This window comes from Ochlerotatus camptorhynchus, unplaced genomic scaffold (genome assembly GCF_037179485.1).
Source record: "Ochlerotatus camptorhynchus isolate MF236.1 unplaced genomic scaffold, CSIRO-AGI_Acam_v1.1 ptg000284l, whole genome shotgun sequence".
Lineage (NCBI taxonomy): Eukaryota > Metazoa > Arthropoda > Insecta > Diptera > Culicidae > Ochlerotatus > Ochlerotatus camptorhynchus.
The window spans coordinates 4,716,575-4,731,862 of NW_027040773.1; the positions used below are offsets into that span (position 1 = coordinate 4,716,575).

Consider the following 15,288-nt stretch of genomic DNA (forward strand, 5'->3'; position numbering starts at 1 on the left):
AATCATGTCAATTAATGAATTCTGTAAAAATTCCATTTTAGGGGCAGTAATGCTTCCTAAGTCAAAATTGTCAAAATTTCCGTTAGAACGTTGGTTAGTATTTTGATTTCTACCCGATGCAATAGCAGCATAGGTAGCTCCATTAACTCGCTGAACATTGTTAGCAGCGAGGGGAGTAGGTACAGATGACACATTTGAAGCAGGGGTGATATTTGTACCTACGGGTACGAATGTAGCATTTGTTCCTCGCTGACCGTTGTTAACAGCAGAGGAATTTGTACCTGGTCGGAAACGTGGAACGACTGTTTTCCCAGGCAGTCCAACCTGGAGTAAATTCAATTACAACAAAAATACTACAAAAAATAACGCAAAATAGAACGACCGAAACGTGAAGAATCTAACCAACAAAAATTAAAATTACGGAGAAAGCTTTTACTTAACGAAAACAACATTTATTTCATGGCTTAAAAGCGGATATCATTAATGATTTATTCGTATTCCTAACCTAGGTTTATTCATGACTCTTGTTCCTTTCCCATTTTTGTTCGTTTGTTTGCTAGCTCTCCCTCAACGTGTGTGCGGTATCCTGATCTGTTTCTAGCGATTGCTAGCCTAACTTGCTAATTTTCTTTGAGCTCATGTGTTTGTGTGTGTGTGGAGATTCGCATGCGTTTATTTACTAACGGTAGTCATTGTCGTCGCTGCTTCACCCGTGTCGGCACAGAAGCATCCCTTTGTCGGAGGGAGGTCGGCAAAGTAGCAGCCTATTCAAACGGTGGTGGTGTTGCACATTGCACCCCGGACTGATATGGTGCGGAAATTCCCAATCGAACCCTCGAATTGGTACTGAACTAGCGCCGACTGCCGGTGGCGCAAATGTCAACGAGGGGATCATCGAAGACGAATAATGTTCGTGGGTTCATGTGGTTGACATTGGCGCATTTGGCCAACGCTCTGCCGGAGAACAGTTGAACAGTGTCTCCCTTCCGAATTCTCCCCCGAACCGGGAACCTTGAAGTTGAAGCGTGGGGTCTAGAGAGCGCGATTTATTTCCTCACTTGCGGTGTGCCGAGCAAAGCCATCTATCGCTAGAAGCTACATCTACTTGATCCTACACAAAAACGATCCTAAACAAAAAGCCGTCGAACGGCTGTTCGACACATTTCAGTTACATCTCCACACAAAAAACACTATTTACCTTACCTTTCTATAACTTTGCACACACAATAAGTGGACCGTACAGAACTTTTTACATACAGTTTGCACTCTACAGGCTAACGGAAAGGAACAAAGATGTAACATTAAAATCGGTCTTTTAGACTCCTCACATTTTTAACTTCACATACCACGAAAAACACACCGCGACACTAAGTACCTTAAGTACTAATTACTCGCACTCCCGCCTCTTCCACGGTTCAAGTCAAAGTGAACGAGTAGAAGTTCCAGATACCCTCAGATAGGCGTGATTACAACGGTCATCGTGGCCGGAAGTACGTCAAATTACCGAAGCTATTCAACGACCTTTCAAACGACAATTTTCAACATCTTTCTCTCTGCTACATCTCTTTCCTTGTCATGCAATTTCAGTATACTATCTTGCTCCAATCTATTTTCGGTTATTCTTTTATACGAGAGAACGGTTCGGATTCGAACCCCGCATTTTGACGAACAGGTAGGGTATTCGGGTCAAATGGAGTGAATTAGCTGAACGTATCGGGAACTTGTTGGTTTTTGTATGACTATATATATATATGGACGTACGTTTCTTGGCGGTGAATACATTTATGAATTTAATTGTAAAAAATGAACGTTCATGCAATATACTTAAATGTGAAAATTGTATAATAGGAATTCTGTGCAAATAAATAACTAAATAATTAAATGAAAAAGTGTACTTGTTACAACATTCCCTAAAATTGGATTTGTGGTTTTCACCACAATTTGAACATTTAAATTTCTTAGGATCTTCCTTCACAGGACAGTCGTCCTTTGCGTGAGAGGAATCACCACAATTCATGCATTTAGCTGGCATGTAGCAATTTTTAGTTCCGTGACCCCATCCCTGGCACTTACGGCACTGAGTGAGGTTTTGGAAATTTCCTCCAGTCTTCCTGAAGTGTTCCAACTTCACTCGGACATGGAGCATAAGGCTAGCTTTTTCTAAGGCCTTAAGGTTGTTTAGTTCACTAGACTTGAAGTGAACTAAATAAAAATCACTAGAAATCCCGTTGCGCGAATCGCCAGGACGGGATTTCATTTTCATTTTGATTACTTGGAGTGGCACAACTCCAGTAATTTTGCCAGTTCATCTTTGATCTGACTCAGGGATTCACCACTGGGCAGTCCTTTCATGACAACCTTGAACACACGTTCAGTTTTGGTGTCGTAAGTAAAAAATTGTGCCGCTTCTCAGTAAGATACTTGAGAAGACATTTAAATCCGTCCAAGGTTTCAGCCAATAAACGGCATTCACCCCGACGTCCAATTTGTAGGGAAAACTTAACTTTCACGAAATTCAAAAGTTACATGCAAAGAGCATGGAAATCGAAAGTGGTTATCACAATAGGGGGAATCTTTTCCTTCTTGGCATTAAGCCGGGAAAGTTTACTAGAATGTTTCTTGGATGATGGATCATTCTCATCATCCGTGAGCAAATCAAATTGATTACTCAAATTAATTTCATCAGAAGGGGGTCAAGAGTTTGCCCCTTTCTTTTGCGATTAGGCGCCATGGCGGCAGTAAATTTTAATCCAAATCGACTTCCAAGCAGATTACTATAAGAATCTGAAGGATCGAAGAGGAATTTTCCAAATCGATATCCAAGAAGGATTACCTCGGGTAGGGTCCAAACAAGGATCGAAGAGGAATAAGAGTTGAACAAGGTAGAAAATTTTTACAGGTTGAGCACTGAAAAGTGCTGTTTAAATTTGTTGTAGTTTTAGGTAGTAGTAACACTTCCTTAAGCAAAAAGCAAATAGATCCGCACGGCAAGAGAGCACGATGTGGACTGACAATAGACACTACGAATCACCTTCTTGTCCAGTCAACCGGTCACTACAATTTAGAATTCTAATTTTCTTCCTTTAAAACCAAGAGTAAGTGACGTATGAAGGAGCCTCTATGTACGAATACAAAAAATGATTATCTGTACACGGTTTACTGTAGTTTGGTAATAAGCAGATCGGCAGAGCATACTACAGAAGACTAGTAATTTGGTATGCATTGGGCAGAATTTTAAGTATACTATCAAATGTAATCAACCTGGTTTTCCCAATTTTGCTCAACTTTGAGCTATTCACCTTGGAAATAGTGCTAATTTTGGACCAAAACCTTGAATATCTCAAGAAATATTGAAGATAGGGACTAGCTTCCCAAGACAAAAATTGATTTTTTGAAGGCTCCTACCAAAAAAATGAAATATCTCTGTAAGCATAATATATAGAGGGTTGTCGTCCTCAAAAAAACTGTTTGTTTTAATATTGTCTAAAGCTTTGCTCAAGTCATCATTTTGCTATCTCGACAAACAAAAAAAGGAAATTTTTCATTTCAGGAGGATTAATCATGAAATATCTAAGCTCAAAAGAAGGGGCTTTTAGCGTTAGCGTTAACGTTGTTATGATATACTTCGTAGATTGGATACTAGCGACACTCACGTCTCTTCAGAAATTCTCAGTTAGACTACTTTCAGGAATAATGCTGGGGAGTAAACATTGGTTCCAATCTAAACAAGAGTAACAGAAGCATGACTGTCGCTATTCCCGGCCACGCCTATCTTTACCATAACTAGGGATAGGGAAGGAAATGTTGATGTAGTACTTACTTAGCGAGAGGCCACCGACTTAGCGACACCCTCATAAGTGCTACGGAGTTGGAGGGTTGGGTAGGAAATTTGGTTAGGATTCACCTCAAGTTGGCGATGCAACCAAAAGTATATATTGTTTATTTGTTGTTTATTTAATCTCTCGATAGCCAAACATATTCATTTTGTTTAGTGATCATGAATTTTAAGAGTCATGACGGAGAGCTTGGGCTTCTGCTCAGTAAGCAAAATCGATCCCTCCAGGGTCATCGAGCATCTCATAATCCACAGCGCTTCACGTCAAAGTACGAATATATGGATGAACTATCTTTTATTGAGTAACTATTATTTACGATAGTTACATGAAAGAAATAAAATATAAACTACAAACAAAACGTGACTACTAAAATCTCAAAAATATATTCTCACAAATATATTTCACGCAGCCAGGAATCTCAAAAGCATTAGACGCTATAATGATATTCTACACATGTTAGACACAAGAAGAGGCCAAAAAAGCAAGCGTCCGACACACAAAACCTGCCAAATCCACTTGCAGTTACAATCAACGATTCTACGAATCGCGAGCACTCACAAATCATAAAACCGCTGACTGCGACACTCTGAAAGCTAAATTGACAGGCTCTATGCGTCAAACACCCGCTCTCCAATCTCCACCCCCATCCAACAACATAAATCTCCATTACAACATCTAACGAATTCAAAACTCCGAAAATCACTCATCTATAGCAAGTGAGTGGAAGCAACCCTGCATGGAACCATTCTTCATAATACACTTTTTCTACCTATATTTCTATTAGGCCTGTGGACATGCGTTAGCTTCGAAACTTATAACAAAACTTGGAAAATTTTCAGATCACAAATAAAAAAGAAAGAAAAAAACTTGAAAAAACCTTTCAAAGGTAATTACAAGTAAAATAAATATTGATTATTTTACGCAAAAACGAGCAAGTAACATTAAATTTCTCGTATGCTAATGCTAATTGATTGTAATAAAAATAATATGCTTAAATAAAAATAAATATTAATAAAATTTTATGCAAAATTTACTAGAAGATCATTACTTTATTGGTGAGAAGTTTCTAATAAGCCCTCCCAGTTCCTCTGTATACAGAACAAATCTGATACTATAATCAGAATTGCTCAGTCTGCATGAAGCAGCCGATTTCATAAAGAAAGTTCTATTAACAACCAAGAATTAATCGTTTGAGGCATACTGAAGCATTAAGAAGGTGATAAGTGTCACTATAGGAAATCATCATCGTTGCAAATATAAAGAAATTCTTATGTGCGAGATGTCTGAGATCAAATTGAAATCTAAATTTGATGTTGTGATTTCGCTGATAATGAAAGCTCAAAAGAAGGGGCTTTTTAAGTGCACAAACTTCTCCAAAGACACTATATGGCTTAAATGGACTGTTCTCGCATAAACTACAAAAACGCACGTTTTGGCACTTTTAGACCACTGTTCGTCGTGGTCGTGGAAGACCGCCAAACCTTCCAACGTTCCCCAGCTTCGACCGATTGAAGGATCTATTCCAATAATTGTGTGGCCAAAACGGAGGAGCAACTGAGCTCCAAGGCCACGAAAGAGCTGAAGAAAATGCCGACATCCATCGTTTCATCGACCATGGCTAAGGTTTGCGGCCAACTGTCAGAAGCCCGCCCGGCAAGGGCGTCAAAGCATTTTTTTTAGAAGGCTTAATAAACGTAGGATTTAAGGAAAATTTGTTCCATCGCCATCCGAAATTATTCTATTTTTTATAATGCATACGTCATAATGAAAATCGTAAGGGGTGGAGAAAGGGGGTGCCACCCTATAAAACACCAGGTGTTATTATCCCACTCGTCGCCACTGTCCAAGAGATAGTATAATTTGTCCCAATTTACTTTCTGATCAGTAACGGATCAAGATTTGTCTTTCGTTTAACAACAGTTTTGATTTCATACCACCTACGGCACTGTGCAACTTGGTCAATTCTAATGCTAAATACTCATTGGTAAGAGCGCAAAATAAACATTATAACATTTTTTGAACACATTCGAAAAGAGCACCATAATTACCTTTCTCATACTGCTGGACCGACACGACCGTCGTTGGTCCGAACGGTAGCTCGATGGCTCTCGTAGAAGACACGGTCGTCGTGATGACTTCGGTTGTGGATGGTGGTATCGTCGTAGGTGGACTCGATGCTGCAACGAACGCAGAAAAAAAACAACAAATCAGCGCAAACACAATCATAAAACATCTGTAAATAATTTATTGCATAGGATAACAATCACCCTCTGAAGAAGAAAACAACAATATCCTTAGGGTGTGTGATCCGGATGTGATGCAATAGTACAAAAGACTGTTAGCTTGGTGGCTAGCCTTCCACTACCGGTGACGGCTAGGACGACGACGACGACGACGGTGCAAGCAGGCTGTGTTTATTAATAAAATGTGTGAACGGATTTGGAACACTGCTTTCAACAAAGTTGTTAATCAATAATAAAACACATCTGAGACCAACGGTTGACGTTGGCGATTGGCACACAATGGCAAACAAATTGTGGCGTAGCGGAACCAAAAGCTTCATATTGTCCTACTGATGGTTAAGGTTTTCTTTTCTGTTGTGTTGCGTTTTTTTTCGCTTGATAATGGACACTAGAGAAAATTTCACACTTTGATGCAAAAAAACCGGTTTTGAAACATAATTATTTTATTAGGACGCGTTCCTTCGTCCTTCAAAGATAACAATAGGTTTCTTGGATATTACAATAGATCGCCTTTTTCATTGGAGCTTTTTAAACAGTGTAAATTGACATCCTAGTCTTTGTCTTGCATTGAAAGATACACAATGGAGAAGAATCAACAGCTGTGACCCGAAATGTTGTGACATTTTCGCCCAATATAGGGTAGAGCACTACTTCGGCCTATTCACCCATTTTGGGCCTATCGAGCAAAAAACATCAAATAAATCTATTGTTTCAGAGTTAACAAGTCAATTATGTGTTTGGTACGATACTTTCGTTCAAAAGCTACCAAACGAAGTCAATGAGAACGCGTGATACAGGCCGAGTTTGGGGTCAAGAAGCAGCGCTAGATTTTTAAGGATCGAAGTAGGCCGCGCGATTGAAATGACGTGTTTTGATTTTGCTAAAAAAAAAGTCTCTGTGTTTTTATGGTTTTTATCAATTTGAACGATTAAAAAAACTCTAAAATTGATGGTGTAAAAAAAAAAGATCTTATTCCGGATTTGTATCTGAAGGACGAAAAGTGGAAGAGGCTGATAGGCAAACAGAAGGTCATCAAGATGGAGTGAATCAAGCGGGCCGCCATCCGGGAAGTTGAAGCATTTGAGTAAGGGTTGGTCGCCGGTAAGGGCCAGTAAGTGCTGCCAGCAGATGAACCAAGAGGTATTCGAAACAAAATTGGTAAGAAATGTCCATTCAAATCGATTTAATAACAAATTTCAAATCTATATACGTGCCAGATTTGGAAATAATATTTTTGAATCTGGAAGTGTGTTTATGATACCATTATCCATTTGATAAAGGTAGAGTGAACATGCGGGGCTTATTGTAAGTAAAAGTGACCTCGGAGTGGTCGTGAATTACCAGGCATTCTGAAATGGGTCACTGGAGCTGCAATAGAGCTAACACCTTCTAACTCCCGGACAAAACCTGCTTTAATTTAAGGGTAATAAAAAGCAGTTTTCTTCAATAATAACACTGCCGGACAGTGGGGGTTAGATTGTACACACACACACACACACACACACACACACACACACACACACACACACACACACACACACACACACACACACACACACACACACACACACACACACACACACACACACACACACACACACACACACACACACACACACACACACACACACACACACACACACACACATACACACACACACACACACACACACACACACACACACACACACACACACACACACACACACACACACACACACACACACACACACACAAGAAGCAGCGCTAGATTTTTAACAATATCACAAAAAAATACTTCATCAAATCTTACGGAAAGGTAAATAAACTTAGAAGTCATCTGCAGTGAAAACATTCCATTTTGTGAAAAAAAATCCCCTTGAAAAATAGAAGCATAGGGCAGGTTGTGCTTAGTAGGCCTAAAATTACATCTAAGCCCTATTTGTAAGTAATGAAATGTACACAGTTAGCGACTAAATTTTTGATTTAGACATTTTTCATTTGGTTAAATGGGCTTTCATCTGAGGTAGGTTTCTACAAGCAAAGTGTTCGGAATTTGATGCAGAACGGTATATCCTACTTCAATCACTCAATTATTATTTCCTGGATTTACCTCCGTAAATCGATGTCTTCCCTAAGTTGATGTCGTGTTAAAAAGCGTTGACAATACTTAACATAAAGTAAAAAAAAATTACCACCAACAGCCTTGTATGAAACACCTGCGGTATCCACAAAAGAGTCAACTAGTATGAAAGCGTATTCGAGGTTTCCCAGACAAGCAACAGAATTTTCACACATTTTCCTGCCACCTTCAAGTGTAGAACGTATGGCCCAAACAAACACTTGTACACACACACCACACACTTTTCCCTTCATCACTTTCGAGTGCATGCCTTTACGCCTTCTTCTTCTTCTTATTCTATCTTCATAAGGGATTTCCACTTCATGCGATTCCCTCGAGGGGAGAACCCGAACGGAATAAATGTGTTGAATTTTTCCTGCCACTACACTCTGTGTGCACAGTAGGTTAGGTAGCTACCAACTGACTATAGACTGCTGCTGGTACTGCTGCTGTTGTACTTTTTGATTAAACTCAATCTGTCCTTCAGGGGATTTTGCTCCAGTCTTCTTGTATTGTGTCGGTTCTTAGTCTTCTTCTCCATGGGCTTGGGGGGAGGGTGCTTCTGGAGTGGAGTGGAAAGTGGTGCTTGGCTTTAATCCGACAACTGCTCCCTTCCGGAGTTCGGAGTAGATTATGGAGTATTAGAATGATGAAGAGTGCGGCTCTTGGGGCGGTCGGAAGTCTTTAGTCAATTGAGCAATTTGGATTACGAGATTTGATCATTCGGGATGTCAGCTTTGAGTGAAGCGTTTAGTATGTATGATTTTTTCAACAGCAAAATTTTGAATTAAGAATGCCTATCAATTTGCATGATTGTGATTGACATAATTTTGTTCATTGAATTTTGGTTTATTTGTCTACTCTCTAATACTAACCCCACCAGAGAAAAATTTCCCGTATCTGATGGTAGGACAACGGTCTGGCTCATGTTTGTCGATGTACCATTAATTAATCTGGGGAAAGTGGGACCGGAAAAATGAAGAGTACCTATTATTTTAAGCCTTCATCCATGCTTTACACGCTTCTGAGACGACCATTTTTCCAGCTCTCAAGTGTGCAAGATACACTTTCACAGTTATTAATTGAGAGCTTTCCATCCCAACTAACAATTTCTGCTTTGTAAGCCAACTTTTGCAGCATTGTGCTGTAAAGTAGCTGAAAAAAAGCTGCAGATACAGCTACAAGCAGAAGCTAGCAAAATTGTTTTGTAGAGCGTTTACTCAACTTTTTCACAACCATTATTCAATTTACCAATCTCACTGAATAACAACAGCCAATAAACGCTAATGTCACTTTTATACACATCCTAATCAACTTTCAACTTGTAGCTGCAAAACAAAGCTAATAAAGTGAATATATTACTCATTTGGTGACTTCTACACAACCAACCACTCTTGCTGAATAACATAAACATCAAAAGTGTTTTTTCAACAACTAAACAACCTGTATTCAGCTAATCAACTGTGTTAGCGCTACTTTGGACGCATTTTTACAGTAAGCTACACACTACCAAAAAGTCATGTAAATTTCCGTGCCCTGAGACCGACACATGCAACCGGCTCAAATGACATAAGAATCAGTTGAAAGAAACGAGAAAATAAATTCAATCAACCGTAGTTTTTGTCGAGTTGCGTATGTTTCGGTTTGAGAACACTTAATTTTACATGACATGTTTGTTTACGTTCCATAATTTACGTCAAAGATGGATTAGGTCTCGTGTAAAAATAGTTATTTTTAAGTGTGTAGGTTTATTTTTAGACGTGTGCAGTTTTACAGCTTCTACTCTGCTCCTTTACAAAGGTGAAGTAACTAGTCGAGAAAAGTGAGTCATGTGCACTTTTATAAAGCCTCTACTCAGCGATCTTGTTGTAGAAGGGCATGTTGATTTTTTTTACATCAGTTCAAAGTGTTGGCGTAGCACAGTTGTTAGTGTCAAGAATTGCCAATGCGGTCATCTCGAGTTCAATTCCAGATTTCCGGTGCAGGATAAATAATTTGGTGGTGTTGCTTGTAACTAATTTGGATTAATTTGATTTACAGCAAAATATAAACTCAATAAATTCCTTCATTGAAAAATAGCGTAGATAATATTTAACCCGGCTTCAAGACAAAGCTGTGTAGTGATAATTGGATAACCGGGAAAAGGTTGACAGGATAACAGCTGTAAAGAAGCGTTACTGGATATGCATTAAGAGCTTGTCCCAACCGTCCAAACAGCCATAAGTAGCTGACTAAGTTCGCCAGATTTGCTTGTATAGAGGTTGAATAAAGGTTTCTTCATATCGTATAACATTTGAATACAGCTTGAGGCTGTATAAATGAAATGAGTAAAGCGTTTACATTTCGAAAATTGTTAGTTGGGATGCCAACCAGTGCATGAATTAGTATATAGTGTGGCAGGCACAATGATACTTTATACAGGGAAGTCGGGAACATTTCCAACCCGAAAGATGTTCTAGACCGAGAGTTGAACTTACCGCCACCGGTTTGGTAGTACTGTGCACCAAAATTATGATTATCAAATTTAAATCTTGTGATATGGTTGAATTCATTTGTAAATCCCAAAACCGAATGCAGTACAAACAAAATTGTAAAAAAAGCAGAAATATACAGGTTGACTGTTAATTTGTGTTACACCCGAAAGGAGGTGAAAGTAGACCACATTTTCAGCACAAAATTGAATGGCAAGCTAGGTCGAAAAATTATTCCTTAACGAATTATAGAGCAATTAATTTTCTACTGATTTAAAGTGCCTCATTCTACTCAGGTATTCATAAACAATCGAAATGTTGCATGACATTTAAATGTAACATTAAACGATTAGAACCGGCTCAAATCCATCCGACTGTAAGCCTGTGGCGTCAATTGAATAGAGCGGTTAGTAAACAAAGATTGATAATAGTAGCCAAGCAATGCTTGCTCCCTGGTGGACTTTGTTAATATGCCAACAAACAATAAGTCACAAATAAGCATATACATATATTGCATAAACGCTGTATCACAGTGTCCAATGCTGAATAAAACGAGTTGTCAAATTATGTGCTGAAAAAAGCTCATTGAGATCAATAGATGTACATTTATTCCACTGTTTGCTCTGATCTGGTTAATTTTCTTATTAGAAGCTGTATGAACGTTGACTGCCTTCCCAATTCAACGTATAACAAACTGAATAAGTGTAATTTGCACATACATTTACGCTTACAAACTTTATTAGACATCTAATAAATGTTTTCTAGCTCCAATATTAGATTTTATTGCATTGCTTTACTGTATTGCTGAATAAAGGTGGATACAGTCAACAGAATAGCTCTTACACCACTATGCTTCCATGTTTAATCGCATGCCTTGTAAATGCTTTATAAATGACGTATGTATTAGATTCATTATTCCACAACACTGGTTCAGTCTAACAACAAGACAAAACCAGTAGAGTAATGGTTATCGTTTCCGCTTTCCAAATAGAAGGTCGTGAGTTCAATCCCAGCTTAAGGTGAGGGATTACTTCAAGCGCAATCCGAACCTTTCGATTCGGGACGTGGCCAATAAGGTCAATTCTCCCGTCTGGTTCGTCCAGCATACAATGATGCAGGCTGAACTTCATGTCTTCAAGGTAAAGAAGGCACCAAACCGAATCGATAAACAGAATACGGTGGCCCAATCCCGCACATGGAAGCTGTATCGCGAGTGATTAGTGCAGTTAAAATGCATCGTAATGGAAGACGAGACGTACATTAAAGCGGACGTCAAGCAGATCCCCGACCTGGAGTTTTTCGTCAGAAAGTTCCACCTGGATGTTCCGGAGAAATTCCGGAATAAGAAGGTCGACAAATTTGCCACGAAGTACTTAGTGTGACAGGCGATCTGTGGGTGTGGCAAATTCAGAAAGCCGTACATAACGACCGGCGCCATCAAAGGCCTAATATATAAAGAAAAATGTCTCCAAAAGCGCCTGCTATCCTTCCTCCGGTCCCACGAAGATGACACTCTGTTTTGCCGGGTCTGGTATTGTGCCATTACGCGAAACCAATGATGGAGTGGTACGAAGCCAACGATGTTGTTTTTGTGCCGAAGGAGGCAAATCCTTCAAACTCACCAGAACTTCGCCCAATAGAAAAATTCTGAGCGATTATGAAGGGCAAGCTTAGGAAAACAGGGAAGGTATTCAAAAACGACAAGGATTTGAAGAAAGAGTGGATCAAAGTGTGTAAGAAAGATAGCGCAAGTGTTGCACAGGATTCGATGGGAAGCGTTAAGTCCCAGGTTCGGGCATTTAGCCTAGGAGCGGAGCTTGAATAAACCAACTTTGCAAAAAACATAGCTAATATGTGTTTATTTATTACCTGAGAATTTCAAAAATATCTGACTTAAAATGAATTTTTGGTGATCATCTTTGTCTGTTGCATTTTATTTGAATACAGTCTTTACTTCCACCTTCTTTCGGATGTAACACGAATTAACAGTCACCCTGTATATAAGCATGCATTGTAAAAAAATTGCTGTTTTGCACATTCTTCCTGATATGGGGTAAGTGGGATCACAGAGTCGGATTCCATTCCCTGACTTGGATGTACAACTTTATGATTCTGAAACCAAGTTATTAAAGAAGCTGGTCATTAGCGTGTCCCAAAATAACACATTATCTGGAGACCCGGGGGCTCAACCTTCAAATGACAGGTAAGGGTGTTACAAAAAAAAAACTTTCGTTCGGCGGTAGCTCTGCAAAACGTGATTTAGAGGTAGCCTTGATGGGATTTAAAAAAAAAGTCAACTGTCATAGTTGTAGCTGAACAAATATTTCTAAAGCATCGAAATTTAGTACATCCCAACCCTTGCATATGTTGATACATTTTTTGGAGTCCCTTCAATAAGAGAAACATTGTCAACGCCTTTGAGATGCTTATTTTTTTTTTCAATAGAAATTCAATTAAAATTGTTAGTTGGGTAGGCGGCGCATATAGCTGGAATGGCTGCAATACAGGCTATGGGCAGCTTTCGTGTTCGCCAAAATTAACGGAATATTCATATGCAGTTGCTACGCACCCGATGGACGATGGAGCAGTTCCACGAGACGCTGGTTGGACTTACCGAAGAGCTGATTGGACGAAGACCGGTATTCATCGGAGGAGACTTCAATGCTTAGGCAGTGGAGTGGGGAAACAGATGTACCTACGCAAGAGGGCGCATTCTGCTGGAAGCTCTGGCGAAGCTGGAAATAAGGCTGTTCAATAAAGGCACCACCAGCACTTTTCGCAAAGATGGTCGGGAATCCATTATAGACGTCATTTTATGCGGAACGCAGTCCGCAACTGGTGGAACACATGAATTGGAAAGATTGTGAAGAATATACCCATAGTGACCATCAGACAATCCCATATGGCATCGGCCAACGGAATCCTATGGCAGTAAGAGGACGAGAACTAGCGACCTGAAGTGGAACCTCCAGCTTACTGCTGCAACGAGGCAATGTTCCGAGCACATAAACGAGCGATAAAGCAGAGCAAGTCAAACTGTCAACTGGAGCTGGATCGAGACGCTGCTGCCAACTAAAGGGTGATACGGTCAAAATTTGGTCAAGGGAAAACGCGTGTAAATCGGTGAAATCGTTTATTTAAAAAATCAAATTAAATTTCTTTTTCAAGTTCAATTAGTATAAAATTCAGGAAAAATATTCAGTTAGGCTTCCGCTTTTCCAAATCCGAATTGCCGGGCCTTACGCTTGACCCCTGCCATCAGATTTTGTACAGCCACCTTGTCCACCTTCTTCGCCGCAGAAAGTCAGTTTGCCTTGAACTGCTGCTCGCCCTTAGCAGTTTTTTTGGTCTTCTTTAGGTTCCGCTTGACAATAGCCCAGTATTTCTCAATTGGGCGGAGCTCTGGCGTGTTGGGAGGGTTCTTGTCCTTGGGAACCACCTGCACGTTGTTGGCGGCGTACCTCTCCATGGCCTTTTTACCGTAATAGCAAGATGCCAAATCCGGCCAAAACAGTACGGAACAACCGTGTTTCTTCAGGAAAGGCAGCAGACGTTTATTCAAACACTCTTTCACGTAAATTTCTTGGTTGACAGTCCCGGAAGCTATGAAAATGCTGCTTTTCAAGCCACAGGTACAGATGGCTTGCCAAACCAGATATTTCTTTGCGAACTTTGACAGTTTCATGTGCTTGAAAACATCTGTTACCTTTCCCCTTCCTTTTGCCATATAAAACTCCTGTCCCGGAAGCTGCTTGTAGTCGGCTTTGACGTAGGTTTCGTCGTCCATTACCACGCAGTCAAACTTCGTCAGCATCGTCGTGTACAGCCTCCGGGATCGCGCTTTGGCCGTCGTATTTTGTTTATCATCGCGATTTGGAGTCACTACCTTCTTGTAAGTCGATAGTCCGGCTCGTTTTTTGGCTCGATGCACGGTTGTAGACGATACACCCAGCTTATTTGCGGCATCTCGGAGAGAGAGGTTAGGGTTTCGCTTGAAACTACCGGCAACTCTCTTTGTCGTCTCAGCGGCTTCCGGTTTTCGATTTCCCCCCGATCCAGACTTCCTGGCTGTCGACAAACGTTCCCCAAACACTTTAATTACATTTGTAACGGTTGATTTGGCAACTTTTAGCGATTTTGCCAACTTTGCGTGCGAGTAGCTCGGATTTTCGCGATGCGCGAGCAAAATTTTGATACGCTGCTCTTCTTGCTTGGACGGCATTTTGACAACTGAAGAGTGAATTCCAAAATCAAAATAGGAGCAACATTCTACACACACACACCTTCAAAATGAGGGGTGTTCAGGTTTTTTAAATGCAAAATTGAAAGAAATACGTCAAGTTGATATTGACCAAATTTTGACCGTATCACCCTTTACGCACACCGTGTCGTGATGACGAAGATCAGATGTCAAGTCATGCCCGCTGATATGTGCTTAGAGAACCTGAAAGTCATCGTGGAAAACCTTTTCTCGAAGCACGATCCAACGACCTAGCCACCTACATCGTACGGAGACGGAGATAACCACGAAGTCACCAACGAGATTTCGAAAAGGAAGAGTAAAAGTTTTTGCAATTCGGACAGTTGTCGAGAGAGCCGAGAAGGCATCGAAACAGAAGTGGAGAGGAGATCGATAT

General features: G+C 40.2%; 1 protein-coding gene across 1 annotated transcript in view; it reads right to left on the minus strand.

Annotated features, from left to right (window-relative positions):
- The window catches only part of LOC135706560 (lachesin-like), a 269,244-nt gene that overhangs the window by 8,268 nt on the left and 245,688 nt on the right, over nucleotides 1-15,288 (minus strand). The window contains exon 8 of the mRNA XM_065228210.1: nucleotides 5,885-6,013. Coding sequence (XP_065084282.1) covers nucleotides 5,885-6,013 — 129 coding nt within the window. The remainder of the gene's footprint in view (nucleotides 1-5,884; nucleotides 6,014-15,288) is intronic.